The 22225-nt window shown below is 35.2% G+C and overlaps 1 protein-coding gene across 4 annotated transcripts in view; it reads left to right on the forward strand.

The window, feature by feature from the left end:
• The window catches only part of NPAS3 (neuronal PAS domain protein 3), a 1140225-nt gene that overhangs the window by 128690 nt on the left and 989310 nt on the right, over positions 1-22225 (forward strand). For 3 of the 4 annotated variants that reach the window (XM_072624932.1, XM_072624933.1, XM_072624934.1), the window contains exon 2: positions 4823-4912. The exons of the other annotated variant lie outside the window; for it this stretch is intronic. In XM_072624932.1, the coding sequence (XP_072481033.1) occupies positions 4823-4912 (90 nt within the window). The remainder of the gene's footprint in view (positions 1-4822; positions 4913-22225) is intronic. 4 annotated transcript variants of the gene reach the window in all.

Below are 22225 nucleotides of genomic sequence, written 5' to 3' on the forward strand. Positions count from 1 at the left end.
TTGAAAAATTTTGAGAGGAAATTAAATACATTGTTAAAAAATGCAGTGAATTCAATATGATTTAAACTGAATCAAGCTAAAGTGGCTTGACCATATCACCTGGAAGGTAATAATCCATAACACTTGATAGGTGCAGAGAATGCCTTTGGAAGGTTCAGCCAACTATATATGGTAATAGTTAAGTACTAACTGTTATAATCCTACATTGTTTCCTTTTTCATAAAGGTTACTTGGGAACATTTAAACCCTTGTTTGGGGGGAAAATGAAAAGAAATTTTAATAAAAAAATCTTCAGTAGTGTTCTCTCTTGAGTTATCTTACCTATCAAGCTTTAGCTTTTTGTAACAAGGAACTAGGATGTCTTTAACAATAATGAAAATAATAACATTATTAACAGCTAGCATTTATATGAGGCTTTAAGGTTTACAAACTGCTTTACAAATATTATTTCACTTTATTTCACGACATCCTGGGAAGATAGGTGCTATTTTTTTCAAATATCTTTTTAAAATTTTTTCAACATTCATTTCTTTTAAGATTTTAAGTTCCACGTTTTTTCTCCCTCCTCCTTCCCCCCCCACCAAGATAGTAAGTGATCTGACATAAGTTATACATGTATAACCATATTAAACATATTTCCACATTGATCATGTTGTGGAAGAAGAATCAGAACAAATGGGAAAAACCATGAGAATGAAAAAAGTTTAAAAAGCTAAAAATAGTATGCTTTGATCTGCATTCAGACTCCATAGTTCTATTTCTGGATGTGGATAGCATTTCCCATCATAAGTCTTTCGGAATTGTCTTTGTGTACAATTTGTCACTGGATTGCTGAGAAGAGCCAAGTCTATCAAAGGTGGTTACTGTGTACAATGTTATCCTGGTTCTGCTTACCTCATTCAGCATCAGTTCATGCAAGTCTTTCCAAGTCTTTCTGAAATCCACTTGTTCATTATTTTTTATAGCACAATGGTATTCCATTACATTCATGTACTGTAACTTGTTCAGCCGTTCCCCAATTGATGGGCATCTCCTCGACTTCCAATTCCTTGCCACCATAAAAAGAGCTGCTATAAATATTTTTGCACATGTGAGTCGACAGGTACTATTTTATTCCCATTTAACAAATGAGGAACCTGAGGCTCCAAAAGTGACTCTCAGGATAAGTGACTGCAGAAAAATTTGAACTCATCTCTTTCTGACTTTGGGTCTAAGACCTTTAGTCACTGTACAATATCACTGCCTCAGCTAATCTATTAGATTGCAGTTAGATCTCATAGGATTATAACATGAACCAGAAAAAAATCCCACAAAAATGCTATATTTAACATTTTATTTTGGTTAAGGAAACTACCTAAAACATTCTAAAAACATGTATGTCTTGCACATGTATTATTAGGTACTCATATGGTTATAGAAAAGTAGTATTCGCATGTGAACAGTGAGTTCCCAACTAAGAACCTGAATCCTTTCAATAGGTAAACTCTAAAAGGTTGGTCAGTGGTAATGCATTTTCTTTCCCCACCACCCTGCGTAGTTCAAATCCCATGCTAGTTTAATTGTTGGCTTCTGTTTTGCAATGATACTGCCAGCAAGAGGGTCAGTTTGTGCCAAATTTGCCCCAGGAAATAACTCACTTTTCTAGGACTCCAGCAATAACTAAGCACAACAGGGTGAGTTCTCAGAGATCTATCACTTCCGACTTTTTGCCTGTGATTCTGAATTTGCTTGCTTTTGTGACTTTTAAGTCAGTCATTTACATCCCTCCCAATACCTTTTGTGGTTTAATATCTTACTTATCACTGAAAACCAGGGTCCAGTTAGTTAAGGTTTCAGTTGAACGTGAAATGTGACTTTCTAAGCTTGTCATGCATCAAACTGTTATGGCTTGCAATTGTTTAAAAAAATTCATTTTGTTATGAACTAGCCTGTTTTCAACTGGGCTGTTCAGAGATGGATTGCTTTCTGGAGTTTTTGACAGGTGTAATTGTTAAGGCGTCATCTGGTCTTGTTTGCACAAAATACATTTTAGCCAACTGTAGGACTTGCCCGCTAATCTTTCTCACATCATTCCATTCTTTGCTTGCCACTAGACAAATCCCCTGTTATTTGACCAGATGGTGGAAAATCCATTCTCATGATAAGTTGCTTCTAGTTTGCATTTAGATTACCTGCAAAAATGGAACAATTTACTACTCTGCCTCTAACCATCTCTTTCCTCCTTTTTTCCCTTAGTTTGACTTCTTGTAACTAATTATTTAAATTCTGCCCTGTGAGTTAAAATTAGTCATAGCTTACATGTTTCACATGTATGTAAATGCACTTAAGTTCTACCTCAAGCTGCATGATGGGTCCATCTAGAGATGAAGTGACATGTAGGGGTGGGAAAATGGGCTGTTGGATGCTCAAAATGCAGCAGTTCATAATAGTTCCAAAATTGAAAGGCACATTTTAACTTTTTTTTTATGGAAAGTATTTAACCTCTAAAACAAAATCCGGTGAAGAAATGCACACGGCAGCTTTTTTTTGGTAGCATGCTGGAGCAAGGGAAGTGTGGCCCAAAATATTAAGTAAAGGTTGACTTGGGGGGGAAGGTTCTTACAGATGTTTGGGCTGCTAGGTTTTTATCCTAGCAATTTCCTCAAACTGAATGCAAACTAAAATTTCCTTATAACCTTTCCTGCCATGAACAAAAGGGCAGTTTTACTCTCTCCCAGAGTTTCTCCAGAGTAAGTTGCTTTTCTAACCATTCAGAACGAAGCTAATAAGAGGTGGATGTTAGCTACTCCAAACTGAGCATACTCAAATACTCCTTAGTTCCTTAATTTTTAATGTAGGTGTAAAATACAAAAAATCAATTTGAAAGCATAAAATGACATGAAATAGAAATATAGTTTGAGTACCCAGAGTAAATAGGCACTAGGCAATCTGATCTCAGATCCAATCATTAAAAATTTTTTTTTCTAGCCTGTATATCTGTTGACACTGTAGACACCATGTTTTAGAATACAAGTTTTAAGGATTCATTTTGGGGTAGTTAAAGTAGAAAATTAATTTTTTCAGGTGGAACCTATTATTACATCTAATAAACCTCCCTGTAAACTAGTACTTCATTTCAAACTCATTTCTTATTTCTTGGTTTTTCTTATCAGCTTTATAATAAAATACCATATGTGCTCATGTAAAGATTTGAAATTCTAGTGAAAGTTAATGAGCATAATACAGTTTAAGTTATAGCATCGAGCAGAACAATGTAATCAACATAGATCTTAAAATCAACCTTATTAATGAGGGGCAAACATTTTCCTGTAAATATAGCTGCTTGACTGTCATTGGCTTTGAAGAGTTAGGCTGCTAAAAGACAAGCAGTACTGAACATTATCTCTATCAGGAATGAGTTTAATTGCAATACTTGTAAACAGAATATTAGATTGTATTTTTTAAAAATTCATATAGTTATAAATTTAGAGCTAGAAAGGATGTTGGAGGTCATTGAGTCCAACACTCTCATTTTACAAATTGGAAAACTGAGGACCAGTGAGGTTAAGTGACTTACCTAAGAACACAGAGCTTGTGTTTGAGGTGACATTCCAATCAGGTCTTTCCAGCTTCAATTCCAGCATTCATTTCACTATGTCACATTCTTGATGTGTTCTTAAAAAAAAGAGTTATCAGAAGGAATATTAGGTATTGTAAAATATTAAGCAAATATATACTTAATATTTATGTAAAAATGATGTTTATTATTGCATAATTTGGCCATCAGTTTATTACCTTATCTGAGTTTATGCAGAACAATTTTACACTATGACAATGTTTTAACTCATAATTAAGAAGTTGGTAAAATATAAATTGTATTAAGAAAACTTTTAGATGCAAGATCAGATTTTCTGATGTAGTGATATTTGAGTTCAGTGCTTGGTACCCTCATTCATAATGTATATTAACTAAATTACTTCACATTCCTTGTTAAAATAGAATATTTTGGAATAATCAAATAAATCTCTTTCACTGCTCTCAAAAGCTGGGGTTTCTTATTTCATAGAAAAATCATATAACTGCTTTTCCTTCCTTCTTTCCTACCTTCCTTCCTTCCTTCCTTTCCTCTCTTTCTTTAGCATTTTTATATCTCAGAAAGTTTGCAAATAAATGTTGGGGCTTTCTTTTTATGAGAATGAGAAAACTATGCAATTTACTGTTTTCCTTAGAGGCAAATGCAGTGCCCAGTTGTGGCAATTAAATGTTCTTAAGTGCCTAGTAATATTTAATACTCTCTTTAGATGGTCTCTATTTTAATACCTAAGTTCTATTTTGTATCATGTTTCATCTTGCAAGCTACCTCCAATCCTATTTGGAAGTAGACTCAATATAAATATGATATTAATAAGTTAAACTCTAAGAGATATTGACTTGCCTCCCATTTTATTGCTAGATTATCACCTGGGTAGAGTGATGTACTTTTGAATTCATGACAAATTGGTAACTACTAAAGCACTAAAGACATTGGTTTTAAGACAGTTTGGATAGGAATCTCTTGAATGGTGTAAATAGATAAGTTTGGGGCCATGTAAATTTCTTTATCTCTTTCACTGGTACTATTTTGAGGAACAATGAAATTGACTTTTGTGGAAAACTAAAAACGTACAAATTTCTAAAGGTGGAAGTTTCTGTTCTTGGGTATATGTACACATTGCAATTGTGTGTAGAGCTCAAAACCGTAAAGAAGCAAAATATATTAAATTTCAACATACTTATTGTCCTGCATTCCAGTTGACTGTAGAGAATCTCTAGTCATGTCTATCTGTTTTTGATACCTCTACAGAATAACTGTCCAGCATCCTCTGCCCAACCAATCAGAATGTAGGAAAATCTACAGATATGACGGCATCTACTGTGAATCTACCTACCAGAAGTATGTTGAAATCTTTGTGAGTCTTTCCTCTGGCTCGTGCATCAGTACTTGTGGTTGCCAGCTATTCAAAAATATACATGTATTGAAAGCTTATTTTTCTCTGATTAAATGGGAAAAAGAGAAATCAAAGAAAAAAAGTACCTCTAAAACAAAGATAGAAAAATGTTAATTCTTTTGAAATTATGCTAAAAGTTTTTTTTAAAAATGACTTTATTAAAGCTCTTAGGTAAGCTGCTGTATATTGCAATAAACAAGTACTTATATGCAAGAAAATCTAGGCAAAATACAGTGCACAGGTGCTTCGCATCTTAGGGATTTGAAAGGTGTGTTATGTATAAATTAGCTGTCACTTTTTTTCAATCCTGTAATGGAATGATGAGTTGTAATTTGCATAATCCTTTAAGAAGTCAAATTATACTGTCATGTAGCAGACTTAACATGCTAGCTAAGATTTCATAGCTTTGCAGCTAATTAGTATGTACCTTATAGGACAGTTAAATTGAAGATGAGTCCTCTTGCTTTGCAGTCTTCTGCTTTTGTCCGTTATTTAACAGAAACTGCATTGTTAGTAACAGGCTGTTATGAGTATTGTAGATGAAGGTACCCTGGACAGCAGAATAAAAGGCATTTTAATATGATATGGTTTGACTTTTATTGCCTTTGCTGTGGGAAAAGTTTTTTTTTTCTTTTAGCATAATCCAGATTAGATTCTTGAGAATGATAACCATTTCTCATTTATCCTTGCATCCTTTCCCACAGCACTTAAGACAATATATTGGACATAGTAAATGTTTGATAAATTTTGGTGGATTTGACTAGGATTTGAGATGAGATTGAAATTTATATTTTCCAGAATCATTACGAAATACTTAAAGTCAAGTGTGAACAGTTATGGTATTGACAGCTTGAAATAGCAATGTAAGCAAAGTCATCATTATAATTATCACTTGCCAATTCTTATGTTTTTATATATCACTATTAAAATCTTCATATTCATATTAATTTGCCCGATGTGAGAGTTTGTCCTTAAAAAGACTGATTTTTCTTGAAGAATTTCCTTTATTGATAGTTGATGTGAAGAGTTGATTTGACCAAGTAGTTTAATCTGTTGAGTTCTCATTTCCTTTCTGCTCTGTCCCCTCCGTTACCATGTGGTTTACAGAATTTTTTGTTTTTATTTTTCTTGTTGTTGTTGTATCCTTTTAAATAATTGAGAGGCCACTGTTTCTTTGAGGGCTCCTCCTATCTCAGAAGGGCATAGAATGTAGTTTGAGTTATGTTGCACATAAGGAAAAAATTAAGGTTGTTTTGCTTAGGCTTGAGAATTTCATTGTGACTTTAATAACTCAGATACGATGAGTTTTATTTCTTGATATTCTCATATCTAATGAGCATCATTTTCTTCATTTGTTACTGATTTAAATACATTGTAAACTTCCTCCATTATATATCTGACATATGTATATATGTATGTGTATATATGTATATACATATATGTATATGTGTACATATGTATATTTTATGCCTGCATACATTTTTTTACATATACCCATGCATACACAAACACACATATATGGGTATGAACATGGATAAAATCCTCGTTATCTCAGTTGCTTTTCATTCATTCTTTAGCTACCAAGCATTTCAATGCATGTACTTGAGTAGCTGTCCATGTCTGAGTGTCTGAGTCCAGGTCTTTTGCAGGGGCTAATCAACAAGGTGGTCTATGTATCTCTCCTTTTGAGCAGAGGTGATCTATTGTAGACTGTTTAAGTCATTGTGAACTGTGTTTATTTGCAAACGTAGCTTCCCAGCTTTGACATTTTTTCAGGCTTTGAGGTTGAGGCTTGGTCATCAGATGTCAGTGGCTCAGGCAGGATTGCCAGGACCTTGCTACAACTGGGGATGGCTTCACTTTAACCCTAGGGATCATCTCTAGGGATTTCTCTTCAGGAACGGGTATTCTTTGTAGTCAAAGTAGACACAGTAAGGTAGCACAGCTGTAACTGCCAGGGATGAGAGTCTTTGGGGGGATATTCATAACAAGGAAATATTGGCAAATAAATGATGAAGAAGGGGAGAAAATCCCCAAGATGTTAAATCAGAGCACTGTCACTGGGATGATTAATAGTGCTGAGTATTTTCGTGATTCTGCTTATCTGAATTGTCTTGAAACTATAGTGTACATTTAATGATTCCAATAAAAAGCATGTGGTTAATTGAGCATATGAAAGAAAATAGGTATTGGCTCAAGGTGTGTGTGTGTGTGTGTGTGTGTGTGTGTGTGTGTGTGTGTGTGTGTGTATGTGTGTGTGTGTGAAAAGTTTAGCCATTTACCTGGCTTAGACATCTTCTTATGAAAAAATTGGTATTAATACATACTATATCAAGAGGTATTTATTATTATTATTGTTACTGTTGTTAGACATTTTTATATTGCTTCTTTTATTATAGGACTGAAAGTATTTTATAAAATAGATAGTTATCTTTATAGCACCTTTGGGAATAGGATGTTACCAATAAGAGTGAAAGAGTAATAAACTCCCCGATCCTAATCTCCAAAACCATAAATCAGCCCAACAAAATCCCAACAGCTATAGGCAAGAATACCACCAAAGAGAATACCCATGGTTATCACTGAAAGTTCTCACCCAGTTTCTCGCAAGCATTATAGTAAAAATAGATAGGGACCTATGATGGTCCCTCCTTTGTGTCAAGTAAATCATTGGTGTTATGGTCCTGTAGATAGGGACTTTACCCTCAAATATTTTTACTCTGCTTGTAACAAAAGGTAGATCTACTCAAGTCACATTATCTGTTGTATATAAAATTCAATATTCATATAATTATAAATTCTTATAATTGTTGTACTAATTTCATTTCAGTGGCAGTGGAATTTTCAACTAACAATATAAGCCATCATTATTTTATTGTTTCAAAATATTGTAAATGCTTACATTAGATACCATTCAAAACTATTAAAAAATGACTTCTATTTATGATCATGGACTTTCTCACATGAGGAAGAATTGTTATGCTTACAAAACACCATAAATTTACTTTGAATTAAAATATCACTCAACAATTGAGTTGAGATACTATCTATCTACTACCAACTCCATCTACTCATCTCCATTTTCCTTAATGTTTGTGTCAGGATTTTAGTGGCACAGTTTTATACAGAGATTTTTTGGTTGGACAAAAAAATAAAAGAACACAGTTTCATCAGCTTTTCATTACATATTAACAAGACATATTTTTAAAATACTGTCTTCTTTTTGACATATTACATTCTTTGTCTACTCTAATCTCCATTTATATCTGCCTAAATTAATGGGCAATTATTGAGTGTCAGTTCTAGGGGTAGGGGAACAATGACAAACTGGAGACTAGAAAATTAGGAGAAGATATTGTTACTGCTTTTAAAATATTCTACAATGTAGGCATATGGAAAGTAAACTGTAAGTCACATAGCATCTATTAAGTGTCATAAAAATTCCAGGAAAGGTATTAAGCACTGGAGATCCAAAGAAAAGGCAAAGTGTTGTCTGTACTCTCCAGAAACTCACAGTCAAATGCACAAACATGAAATATTCAGTCTAAACTAATATATGTGGATATACCTTCATGGTAACAGTGAGATTAAGCTCTTAATTTCTTGAATAATGAGTAACCCTTTTCAACCAAGTAGAGAAGCTTTTATGACAGGGCATTTTGAGGAGAGGTAGTTTGGCATAATGGTAAGAGGGCTAGCTTTGCCACTAAGTATCTGGGTAATGTTGAGCAAGTCACTAATTTCTCTCTACCTCAGTTACTTCATCTAATGAGGGGGGAAGATTAAATGATGGCTAATATTATCTTTCAACCCTAAAAATTCTATGAATTATAATTTAAAGACAGATAAATATTAAATTCAATGGTCAGAGGGAAAAGATGGCACAAAGCATGTGGAAAGGAAGCTACATAGTTTTAATCATGGAGTAATAAAAGTAACTGCTTAATAAAAATTTGTTGACTGACTAGGTAAAAAGTTGTGAAAAGTTCTTAAAGCCAATGGCCAAAATTTAGACTAAATTCAGAATTCCGATTGGAAACACATGATGACAGATGCATAAGGGACCTTAGAAATCATCTGGCCCCCAATCACTTAATTCTGTAGGTTAAGTCTAGTTGAGAAGTGATTTGTCCAGGATGCCAGAGCTAGTCAATTAGAGAACCAGGACTGATACCCAGGTCATTGGACTCCATGTCTTGTGCATTTTACCATACTTCTCTCCTAGTAGGGAGATAAAAGAAAGCATGGAAAATCATTAAGGCAGCATGAAAGAATGACTACGTTTATATAACAATTTATAGAAAAAAATGTGGAAAAGTTAGGGAGCAAGAGAGGGGATACACATACACACACACACACACATATATATATACACACATGCATATATGGGTGTATAAAATACATACATATGCACACACATACACACACATATATGTACATCCATATGTGATACATGGATAAAATTATATGTTTATATGCATATAATTATATATCTGTGACATGTGTGCATGTACACACACACCTAAAGCAGGTCTAACCTTAGACAGAATTATGAGGTTTTCTTTTACCTTCTTCTATTAAATCCTCTTTCATCACTTCTTAATTCCTTCAAACACCTCACCTCTTCCTCAGACTAAAAATATCTCGGTGGTATAGTAGATAGAGCACTGGATCTCACATCAGGAAGACCCAAGTTCAAATCCAGTATCAGGCATTACCTAGCTGTGTGTTGCTGGATATCTCACTTAATATCTATTCGCCTTTTTTTCCTCAACTATAAAATGGGAATAATAATATTATCTATTTCCTATGGTTCTTGCAAGGGTTAAGTGAGATGATATTTGTAAAGTACTTTGAAATCCTTGAACTCCTGTATAAATATTAGCCATCCTCATGAGCAGCAGCAGCAGCCTGTGCCCCACTGAATCACTGTACCTAGTTCTTGCAATTTGTAAATCCAAGCACATAGAAGTTGTTAATTGATAATGATTTATGATATTACCCTTCTCAAATCTGTATGAATTTTAAAAAGAGGTGACAGAATAAAGTGCATCCAAACCAAAGGAATGATTCCATAGTAGTAGAAACTTAAACAACCTGGACAAAATGGGGGAAATAGTTTTGAGCAAAGAAGAGTTTTCAGGTACCACTAAAGTCATGGCAGATGGGCAGCATTTGTGAATGCCTAATGAATAGTAACTAGTCTTAATCTGGAGAAAGAATTTAGTTAGGGAAACATAAAGGAAGAATTATATAAAAAAAATTATAAGTGAAGCCTCAACAAAATTTGATTGGAGAATGAAACAAAGAAAAGTCTGAGTTGAAGGAAGAAGAGGATTTTTAAGAGGATAATGATGACAGTATAACTTGAACCAGAAGAAGGACCAGGGCCAGTGGATAATCAGAAATTGAAGCCAGGTAATAGGTTATGAAGACAGACAGTAGTGTTGAATACAAAAGAGAGGTCAAGGAGGATGCATTTGCACCATTGAATTCATTCGAGGGTTACTTTAGCTTGATCTGATTGATTGATGGCTATGCTATAGGCTCCTTATCCAAATTGGAGTAATTTATGCCTGTTGTGTTTTAGATCAGTAAATAGCCAAGTATCGAGAGGGAGAGGGAGAAATACATAACGAACTTGAGAAAGAGCTCTAAATGAATCTGTATGTTAAATAGATAACTAAACTTTGCAGCAAGAAATGCTTCAAGCATTTCAATATCTAATTTAATTCTTGTTTTCTAGTAATGTCTGTGAGACTTTCAGAGTGATTTTTACTGGGTTATCTCTGTCTATTCTAGGGATACAGGAGATATTTTAACGAGAAATTACCTGGGCAGGGGGAGGGGGCTGTTGTTGTAACTCAGATGCAGTGGGTGGCTCTAAAGCTAATCATTTAGGTTTATGATCAGAGTCACTTTAAGTGACCTATGTGATTGGACGTGACGTTATTCCTTATCCTTTATACTTGTTTCTTTTTATTCTACTTCAGTTATAATTCACATATTTTATACTACAGAATCAATGTATTATTTTAAAACAGTTTTATTTGATATTGTCTGTCAATTGATGAATTGTGTTTACTTGGTTAATATACAATTGAAGATTGATATCACTCAGTAAGTGACGTTCTAGGCTATGAGAGGTTTCTCTTCTCCATTTCTTCCCACAGTCACTGAAATTCTATATGTCTGTATGTCTATGTATATATGTGTGTTTGTATACACGTATGTATGTACATAGAGGAAATGTATGTACATCTGTGTACAAATGTATGTACACAGAGAGGAAAAACAAGCAGGCATAGGCAGTATAGTTTAGTGGCAAAGCAGATTAACTGGTTTCACATATTTTCATTATAAAATAATTTAAATAAAATAGAATAATATATTATATCATGTATTATCTATTATATAGATAATTAAAATAAAATAAAAATGATAATTCAGATTTTTTTAAAAAACAAATTGTTAGCAAAACATCTGCACTACAGCACTGTATGAGAATTTTGGGAAATTGGGCAGCATAAAAAAGTGAAGGTTGAAGTAAGAACAACAGAGCCTTTTGTAGTGGAATAGCAAAAGATTCTGTTAAATGACAGAAGTCACAATTGTTAACAGGTGATTTCAGAAAGATAATAGCAAATGTTATTATTGTTAACTTGTATCACATAAAGGTGAGATATAACATAATATGATACAATATGTAAGCTAGAAATTAAATTAATGTTGTTCCATTTGGGGAATCCCCTCTTAATCTCTGAGTTGAGTTTCGCGTATACTTTCAGCACTCAGTGAAGTGCTGAACTTTAAAATTACCAGTAAGTCTCTCAATATTTGAATACCAAGGCCATTTTTTTCTTTGCAAGGTTCCAATTTTCATCCTAGAATCAACACTAGTAATATTATTCGAAGGAAACAATAGACAAATTTCAGTTCTCATGGGACTTTTGGTGAACCCTTTTCATTCAATTGGTGTCTGTAAAATGGGAATAATAAATTCTTCCCTAAAGATATTGCCTAATGACAATGAAGATGGATGATAAAGTCAGTCCAGTTATGTAAAAGAAAGGAAATCTAGCCATCAGAGACATAGTTATTATTTTTATTTTTATTACTACTTCTAATTTCAATTTAATGGAAAATGGGAGAGAAAAATTTAATTCTAATAATTTAGAATCTCACTTAAGACATGTATTTGAAGATATAAAAATTGATTTGTATTCAGGGACTCTCCTATGAGAAATTGTATTTTTATACCTTGAAAAAGGAAACGAGATGAGGATTTGCTTCAAATTTAGGACAAGGTTAAATATAACTTGATTTATGACAAGCGCTTGGAAATAGTGTGAAAGTGTTATTTGTATGCAAAGTCTTCTAGCCTGGATTGTTGATAAAAAGGCTGCACATGTAATGCTCATCCAACGCAAAAATATATCAGACCTTCCCTTTTATGATGAGAAAATAGATTATTTTCCTCATAGTACAGCTACCAAATAAAATAACTTGGTTAACACCAAAGAGAAGATGATTATTGTATTCTTTATTCTTTCATTCTTTGTACTGTGTAACATTAATTAGGTAAACTTGTTCTTCTATTTGTTTATTTTTGTCATTATAGCTATGGGAGTATTGGTTTGCACAGAGTTTTCAGTAAATTATATTGGGTCTGTGGAACTCTCAGTTTGGTGAATAGTCACCATGTTAGCATATAGTAAGTTTTCTGAATATTGTTTTGAATTGAATGGAATACTGTCTCAACTATCTTCCAATGGTGGGCACTCAGAAAATGATTAAATGATCCATATTATATGCTGATATTAAGGATTAACTTCTGCAAATTTAAGCTTCTCAAGTACAAGGGCTATTTCCTCTATGTTTATATAATAAATAAATGAAAGGATATTTCTCCTCTGAATATGAGAAGTACTCTTGTTATTCCAACTTATGTCACCAAAGACATAAGTCCCTAAATTCAGCTCATATGGAAAACAGAGGTTTTGCAAGAATGACTTTAACAATGAAGCACACTTGATTGAATTGGGTAAAAACAGCTCCCAACAATTAAAGTTGACTTTGGTCTCTAAAAACCTGATAGATCTTTATAATGAAAAATATAGATCATAAATTTCTAACTGTAAGAGAAGTTAGAGATCATCTAGTACAACCATGTAAGTTTATCAGCAAGGAAGCTAAAAGGTTAGCTCATTGGCTCAAAGTCATACACAATTAGTGGCAGAGTCAAGATCTGAGCCAAGTCTCCTGAGGGCCGTTTCCCTCCTCTCTTTATTTTTTGGAGGCAATCAGGGTTAAGTGACTTGCCTAGGGTCACAAGGCTAATTAGTGTCTGATGCTGGATTTGAATCCAGGTCCTCCTAACTCCAGGGTTCATATTCTTTCTACAGCACTTAACTAGTTGCCCCTCTTCTTATTTTTAAAGTGAATTTGCCCTTAATTTCAAAAACATCATCAAACATGAACATTTCCATCTACAAAGAATAGAAAAAGAGGACTGAATATAAAACTACCAATATCTACATGTAACTTTTTAAAATTTTAATTCAACAAGGTCATGCTCAGTATTGAGGTCTTAGACTTGTCATTGAAAGAAACAAGACTGAATTTTTAAAAAATTTCATGTCTGATCAGTGTGCAAAAGGAATCCTGTCCTGGACTCCTCTCTCTCTGGAAAAGTGGAGTTGATGATTCACAGGATCCCTTTGCAAATTTTTTGAAACCGGAGACTTGAAAGTTACAGGAGTAGCCATCCTACCATTCCCTTTTATTTGAAAGTTAATATTTGTAATGGAATACTATTGTGTCATAAGAAATGACAAGCAAGATGCTCTCAGAAAACCCTTAAAAGATTTACATGAACTGATGCAAAGTAAAATGAGCATAACTAGAACATAGTATACAGTAGGTGCAATATTATATGATGAACAACTGTGAACGACTTAGCCATTCTCAACAGTACAATGATCCAAGACAAAAAAAAAAAAGGTTAGTATTAAACTCCCCCCCCACACACACACACACACTTAACTTACAACCTATTTGATTTTGGAAAAGTTGTTTGATCTGTCTTGGCCTGAGTGTTCTAATTGGTAAAATCAGGAAATTAGACTAAAAATTTATGGTCCATTCTTGTTTTAAGTATACATACTAACTAAAATGGACCTAAGATATCCCAACACCTTCTAGTAGTTCTCAGGAAACACAGAATTCTCCAATTGTTTCTTTTTTCATTTGAGTCTTCTAAAATCTGTCATAATACCCCCATCAGGGTTGTTCAAAGTGAATCAGAGCCACATGTATGCTTTGCCTTCAAGGCTTGAGGATGACTATAGAATTTCTGATACTTCTTAGATTTGGTCTCTCCACCAAACCTACTCACAGAGTGGAAAAAATCAAGCTAGCTTGGCACAGGCAGGCACAAAGCCCTCCTGTTTGCTGAAGGCACTATCTAGATCTCTGGACTAAGAAGCACATTTTACAGTAATTACAGTAGGATCTTTGCTTGCCTGCTTCCAGAGGAAGCAGTAAGCTTTTATAGTCACAGCATCATTGCTTGATTACTTGCGAGCCAAAGATCTAGGGAAAAAAGGAAGAAGCCTTTCTGATCTGATTCATATCACTGGTTATGTATGTGGGGGAGGAGGGAGCAGCTTCTCCACGTGGGCTAGGCTTTGCCTTAATATCAGTGATAACTGTACTACTGACATCACCAGCTATAGGCAGTGATTCAGAGAAACATCCATGGGGGCAGGAAGAAGGAGAAGAAGCACATCCCTGAGCTGTTGTAAAATTCATGATCAGTAAATTCATATGATAGCAAGATTGTTTACCCATGCCTTGCTGAAGGCTTCTTGCTCACGGCCAGTGACAATTTATGTCAGGCTACTCATAATAAAGAATGTTGATTGTGTGTGTGTGTGTGTGTGTGTGTGTGTGTGTGTGTATCATGGTATTGGTGAAGTATCTCAAGAAAGGAGGGACAGAGAAAAAATGTAAACTGTTGAATTTTAAGTAAAAGATGAGAGATCAATCAAAAGTTAGCTTTATCAATATGATACTATGGATAATTTTCCAATCTTTTTTAATTGATCTATTAATAAAAGAATTAGAGCATAGTATAGCAGATATTCCTCTGCTTGCCCATAACTGAACTTCTGTGATATTTAAACTTTGAACTTCTAAGAGATTTTACAAATCTTTGCTTAAACTTTTTTTTTTTCTGTAGGCTTTGGATATTTCCCTATGTATAGATCTTATCTTTACTTCCAAGTATTCCTTTTATGCAGCATATCCTATAAACAACTACTGGAATAGTCATACCTATGCACAAGCATAACTATGAAATTTCTCTACTTCACTGTCTTTGTATTAACTATATGGACTCATAAACCTGACATTTAAGGACCTCTGTAATCTTAGGCTTATTTCCCTTTTAACCAATCACCAGGACCTATTCAGAGTGGGAATCTGCATAGGAATTGTATTCCTTCTCCTTACCAAGAACAGGTTTAGAGACCCTTCAGTCTATACCATCCATACTTTTTCCTCTCCAGCTTTCTTATTCCTCGTCTACTCTCAAGGAAATTAAACTATTCACTTTTGGAACTCTGATCTGAGACTGAACTATTCTGATTAACTGGCAAGTGAGTATAAGCTCACCTTAACTCATTAATCTAACTGGCTTTACATATCATCCAACAATCTATCAGGTCACCAAAGCTTACCCAGGACTGACCTCTTGCTATTTCTCTAGCTGCCACATCTGTAATTACCTCCCACTTTTGCACCTCTTTCTTTTATTCAAGAATCTTGTCTCTAAGCATTCAGATAGGCCATTTTCTATGCCCTAAAAGCATCCTTTGACATTTCTGCCCGTGGAAACCCTCTACTTTCAAAGCCTAGTTCAGGGAACACCTCTACCATAACATCTTCCATTACATCTTCCTTAGTATCTTTAATTGAAAGCCATTTCTCACACTTCAAATTTCTAGGAACACTTTGTCAATATCTCTCCAAATAACTTATTCCAAAGACTTATACCATTTGCTTTTATATCATATATTTATAGTTTATTTTATCCTCTTATTAGACTGTAAACTCCTACATTTTTTATCTTCATATCTTAAAGGCCTAAATATAGTATTTAGTAACTATTTCTTGAATTTAATTTAATTATCATCCATGAGCCTTTTTAATTCCAGTGCTAATGTATTTTATTAATCTATGAATTTTGCACAAGAGGAAGAAATGTGTTCCCCTATGCAGCCATTATCCTCCACTAAAGTTCTATTCTAATCCCTCATTGTGGTATGGAGGACATCTTGGCTTCTCAAAGGTTATCCTAGCAAAACGCAAGCTCTGGCAGGTCCTGCCAACCTGAAAAAACTTAGAATATAGATTCAGCAATAGACTGTATATCTGTCATCTGAGGACTAACTTAGTTAAAATCAGTGGGACATGGATGCTGCCCCCATATGTTCCATGTCTAAAATGGAAGTCATGAGTATTCTACAATAACTGTCCCCCTATTCCAAATTTCCTCTTTCTATTGATGTTGATCTACCATCATTTCATTAGTCATTCAAGCTTAAAATATGTGTTAGCTTCTTTAGTTCTTCCCTCTCCTTTGTCCTCCACATATAATGTCTGTTCAAAGGGTTGTAGGATCATAGATTCAGAGTTATAACTTCAGTAATGACTTCTGGATATGACTTCATTTTATTCTCTCTTCCAACACTATATGCTAAATATTTGTCCCCTCAGGACAGTGTCATTGCAGTAACCTCTTAAGTGATCTCCTCCTTAGAACCATCTGACATCATGAACTCAGGTTAATCTTCTTCAAACACTACTTCCTTTTTATCATTCTCCTCATGAAAAACCTCCAGTGGGCTATATTTTCCATAGGATGACTTCTAACTTGGTTGAATATACAAGATTGAACTTAGCATTGCTCAATCTGTGACCACAATTAAAAGCAAGTTTTTTTTAACTTGAGATCCAAATTCCTGATGTTGTCACTTTGATCCCAGCATTTCCTCAGTTCTGAATACTCTTTGGCATCCTTACCACACTTATCTGAAGGGTAAGAGTATTTACTTGCTTCTTCAACCTTGCTTGGCATGACTTCTACATCATTTTACTATATTTAAATTCTATTCAGGTATTTGAATATTATAAAATATTGCCATAATTAGTCTTCCATGAATATAGGGCTCATTTCTTTGACTGTGTCACATATTTGTGTAAATGCAGTTAACTGCACCCAGATTTTAAGTCCAGTGGGATCTCCTCCTTAAAGTATTTGATGAACACTATAAACCATGATGATCTTTCAACCTCTTCTAAATATTTAACACATATATTTTCCATATCACTACCATGTCACATATATAAATATATTTGACATTTTTGTTTTCATATTTTCATATATATTTTTATGTAGATTCATATGTACGTGTGTTTATATAAACATATACAGACACATATATACATACGTATAGAAAAAGGGGGAAGTGATGTAGGATTCTGTCTCTCAGTTTTCAGAACATACTGAGGTTATGCTTCAAAATCAGGCTGAAAGTCAGAGGTTACAGTACATAATAAAGTATTCAGTTACAGGGTGAATTTACTAGGAGAAGTCTGTTACATAGCTGGTCACTTAGGTGATAGGTTGAGTCCCTTAGGAGAAGATTGGGAAATGAACTAGAAAAAAAATGAGCTTGAGTCTGGGCTGAGCCTTTCACAGTGGTGACCCAGGTAAAGAGGAGATGAGGCCCATGTATGTCAGAGGGATTCACATTAATTAAGCACATTTTCATCAGGCACCTACCATATGCAAATCGCTATGTGATATAAAGATATGAAAGGACATAATTAAAGGAGTTTCTAATTTCTTAGGAGAGAAATAACTCCTGTATATTTTTTTCTGAACAGTCCTTGGTTGAGTTACATTGGATAAACCAATCTGAGAATGTAGTGAGTGTTTTAAGTGAGTCTCCAAAGCTTGTTGTTAGGTTGGGTGCTGTTTCTCATTTGATGGGGCAGGGAGGGATATATCATGGCAGGAAAGAGTAACCAAGGTGGCTTTCTGAAGGACTTCCTACCATTGATTGGCATGGTTCACATATTATTATAATACTTTTAAACACTCAAATCTCTTTGAGCTTTCTAATACACTATTGATTGCATTATAACTTTTTCATTGACAGGGACAATATTTAATGCTTTTTAAATCTTCTACAGTGTTTAGAATTGTATTGGACACGTAGCAAATTTTCAATAAGTATTTCTTTATATGCATGAAAATATACGTATGTGCATATAAAACTTAGAATATACATTCGGCGATATACAAAAAGGGTTGAGGAACAGTTGTTATGGTGTTTGCTGCCCGACAACTCTAGGAGAAATGCCAGGAGCAGAACAGAAATCTGTGCACAACATTTCTAGATGTGACCAAGGTCTTTGATACTATTAGTTGTGAGAGTTTATGGAAAATTATGTCAAAATTCAGTTGCCCAGAGGAGTTCATCAGCATTGTACATCAATTTCATGATGACATGCTTGCCCGAGTTCTGGATAGTGAACAGTGCTCCTGTGCCTTCTCAGTCATCAATGGAGTGAAACAGGGCTGTATGCTTGCTCCCATGCTTTTTAGCATGATGTTTTCAGCCATGTTGTCAAAGGCTTTCAATGAGGATGAACATGGAATCAAGGTCAGCTACCATACTGATGGTAAATTCTTCTATTTGAAAAGGCTACAAGCTAAGATCAAAGCAGAGGGAGTGTTGGTGCCCAACTGTGCACTTAATGTAGCTGCTGAAGCTGAGATACAGCAAAGTGTAGATCAATTCTCTGCTGCCTGTGCTCATTTTGGCCTAACAATTAACACCAAGAAGACACAGGTGCTCCGTCAACCACCACCACACCATCCATACATGAAACCATCAGTTACAGAAAATGGAGAAGTTTTGAATGCTGTGGATAAGTTCAGTTACCTTGGTAGTATACTTTCCAGGGATGTACACATTGATAATGCTGCTGATGCACACATTGCCAGAGCTTACTCAGTGTTTGGGAGGCCCTGAAGGAAAGTATGGGAGAGAAAAAGTATAAGATTGACTACCAAACTGAAGGTCTACAGAGCTGTTGTGCTGACCTCATTGTTGTATGCCTGTGAAACATGAACAGTCTACCAGCTCCATGCCAGGAAACTGAATCACTTCCATTTGAATTGTCTTAGAAAGATTCTGAAGATCGCCTGGCAGGATAAGGTACCAGACACTGAGGTCCTTACTCAAACTAAACTGCCAAGCATTCAAACTATGCTTCAGAGAGCTCAACTCCAATCAACTAGCTAACATTGTTTGAACATAAAATATACACTTGCCAAAAAGACTATTTTATGGAGAACTCACGCAGGGCAGGCAATCACATGGTGGTCAGAAGAAGTGATACAAGGACACTCTCAAGGTCTCTCAAGAACTTTGAATTTGATTGTGGGACATGGGAGTCACTGGCACAGGACTGCTCAGCATGGTGTGCCCACATCAGAGAAGGTGCTGTTCTCTATGAGCCAAGCAGAATTGAAACGGCTCAGAGGAAATGCAGGATGTGCAAATTTAGAGTATCCCCCCCAAATGTTCACATGAACTATTTGCCCAATCTATGATAGAGCATTCGGAGCTCCTATTGGTCTGATCAGCCACATTCAGAAACATTAAAACTTGACTTTATCATAGTGATGTCATTTTGGTCCTCTTCAAGAATGAAGGACAGCAACCAATATGCATATACATGTGCCTCGCTCCCCCATGAAATCTCCTTGTGGTTAATGCTTTTTGACATTTTTGTCTTTGTCTGCCCAGTATCTAGTGTAGTGCCTATGACTCAGTAGGCAATTAAGAAATACTTTCTGATTGTTTGATGAAGAGTCAAATTTATCTTTCAGCTATCCATATTCAGCATCTCTCAGCTCTCATTTCCATGGGAATTAGCATGAACCAATGTTCACAGGATCATAGAATTTGAACTTGAAGGGAACTTAGAGGTCATCTAGCCCAATTCATTCATGTTATATCAGTTAATCAATACATATTTATTAAACATCTACTATGTGCCAGGCACTGCGCTAAGTTCTATGGATACAAAAAGAAGGGAAAGACAGGCTCTGCCCTCAAAGAGCTTTCACTCTAATCGGAGAGACAACATGCAAACAAAGACAAAGAAAACTGCATACAGGAAAAAAAAGGAAGTATTGAAAAGGAGGAAGTTAAAGTTAAAGAGGGGTTAAAGAAGATCCTCTAGAAGGTGAGATTTTAGTTGGGACTCAAAGGAAGCTAGGAAGTTCAGTATCTGGAGAAGAGGAGGGAGAACATTTCAGGTTTGGGGGACAGCCAAGGAGAATGCCCAGAGCCTAGAGTTGAAGTGTCTGGTTCATGGAACAGCCAAGAGACCAGTGTTATTGGATCAACATGGAGGGGACTATATGTTTTAAGGGCTTCGAATGCCAGAGAATTTTATATTTGCTTCTAGAGTCAATAAAAAGCCACTGGAAGTTATTGAGTAGCTGGATGATATGATCAGACTTGTGTTTTAGGAAAACCACTTTAATGGCTGAATGGAGGATATATTAGAGGGGGGAGACACTCAAGGCAGGGAGATCTACCAGCAGGCTATTACACTCATCAAGATATGAAGCAATTAGAGCCTGCACTGGAGAAGTGACAATGTCAGAGGAGAGAAGGGGGCATATTCAAGAGATTTTGCAAAGTTGAAATCAACAGACCTTGGCAACACCTTGGGAGAGATAGTGTGGAATCTAGGATGACTCTGATGTTAAGAGTCTGAGGGACTGGGAAGTTGGTTTTGCTTTTTACAGTAGTAGGAAAGGTAGAAGTGAAGGAGGGTTGAGAGGGAAAGATAATGAGTTCTGTTTTGAACAGAGTTTAAGAGGTCTACTGGACATCAATCTGAGGTGGCTGAAAGGAAGCTGGTGGTATGAGATTAGAAGAGCAGAGAATTAGAGAGGCTATGTGACTTATTTAATATCACAGAAGTTGTGAGTGGTAGGGCTGGAATTTAAACCAAAGTTCAGTACTATTGGAGTTATTATATATGGAGAAATAGAGAACTATAACAAAGTTTGCTCATCCATCATAATGTTTTGTATACAATATAGGAAAATGAATAAAATTTAGTCTGTTTACCTTCTCTTTTTTATACAGATGGTCAACTTCCATTCCAGGTGTCTCTGACTGACAAGTTAGCAAACTGTGCTCAGATCATCTAGAGCAAAAAATAGTCACCATTCTTTGTTATCATTTTTTGAGCTTAAAATTTTGAATGTGTATTAAAATGAGAAAAATAATTTTCAGTGCAGATATGATGTCCCTATTTTGCATAAAAGCATGAGTTCACATCGAGAAGGGAATATTATTTTTTTGCCCCCATACGGGTAATTACTGTTTTCACCCTCCATGTTTAGAGTTTCAAAACCTAATATGTCTCATCCTCTTATTTTTGGTGGTGGTTCGTCTTTTGGCTTCTCTTTCTGTCAGTAGTCTATTTGACTTCTAAACCAACGAAGGAGTGAATGACTGTCATGGAGCTCACACAGATATCTTGGGTGTCAGAGGTACTTTGAAGAATAAAACTTGATGTTCTTTCTATGTGCCTATTGCTACAAAGACACGCTCAATTTCAGTCTTAGCCTGCTAAGGCTGATCCTGTCCTCTACATCCTAGATAGCAATGCAAACAGAGGCTGTCAATGAGTAACAGGTAAATATTGAATGGTGAAGCCCTTTGATTAACTTTGTGGATCATTATTTGGAAAGAGCGTGCAATAACAATAGATCTGTCACTCAGAAACGGTACCACAAAGCTTCATGACTTGGTGGTCAGCACATGGAACTGGCTGCCAGCAATCTCAGCATATATTTCTGGTTCTCTTTCTGGTGATGTTAGCCCAGTCCCTTTGCTTCCCCATGAGCCCAGTGGAGACTATGCTTGTTTGACACAGTATGGCTACAAGAGGTTAATGAGTATGAAGAAGAAATGCAAATAGATCCCTGTTGCATGTTCAAGAGGAGAGTATTATTTAATGTAACACAGATGTTAGTGGATATTTAGAATATGGAATACCATTCTGCTTATGTTCCTTAAAAAAAAAAAAAAAAAGCTTTAGCAACCTACTATTTATATGGAATCTAGAATTCCATGGCAGACAGAGTGTGT

Source organism: Notamacropus eugenii, chromosome 7, assembly GCF_028372415.1.
Source record: "Notamacropus eugenii isolate mMacEug1 chromosome 7, mMacEug1.pri_v2, whole genome shotgun sequence".
Classification (NCBI taxonomy): domain Eukaryota; kingdom Metazoa; phylum Chordata; class Mammalia; order Diprotodontia; family Macropodidae; genus Notamacropus; species Notamacropus eugenii.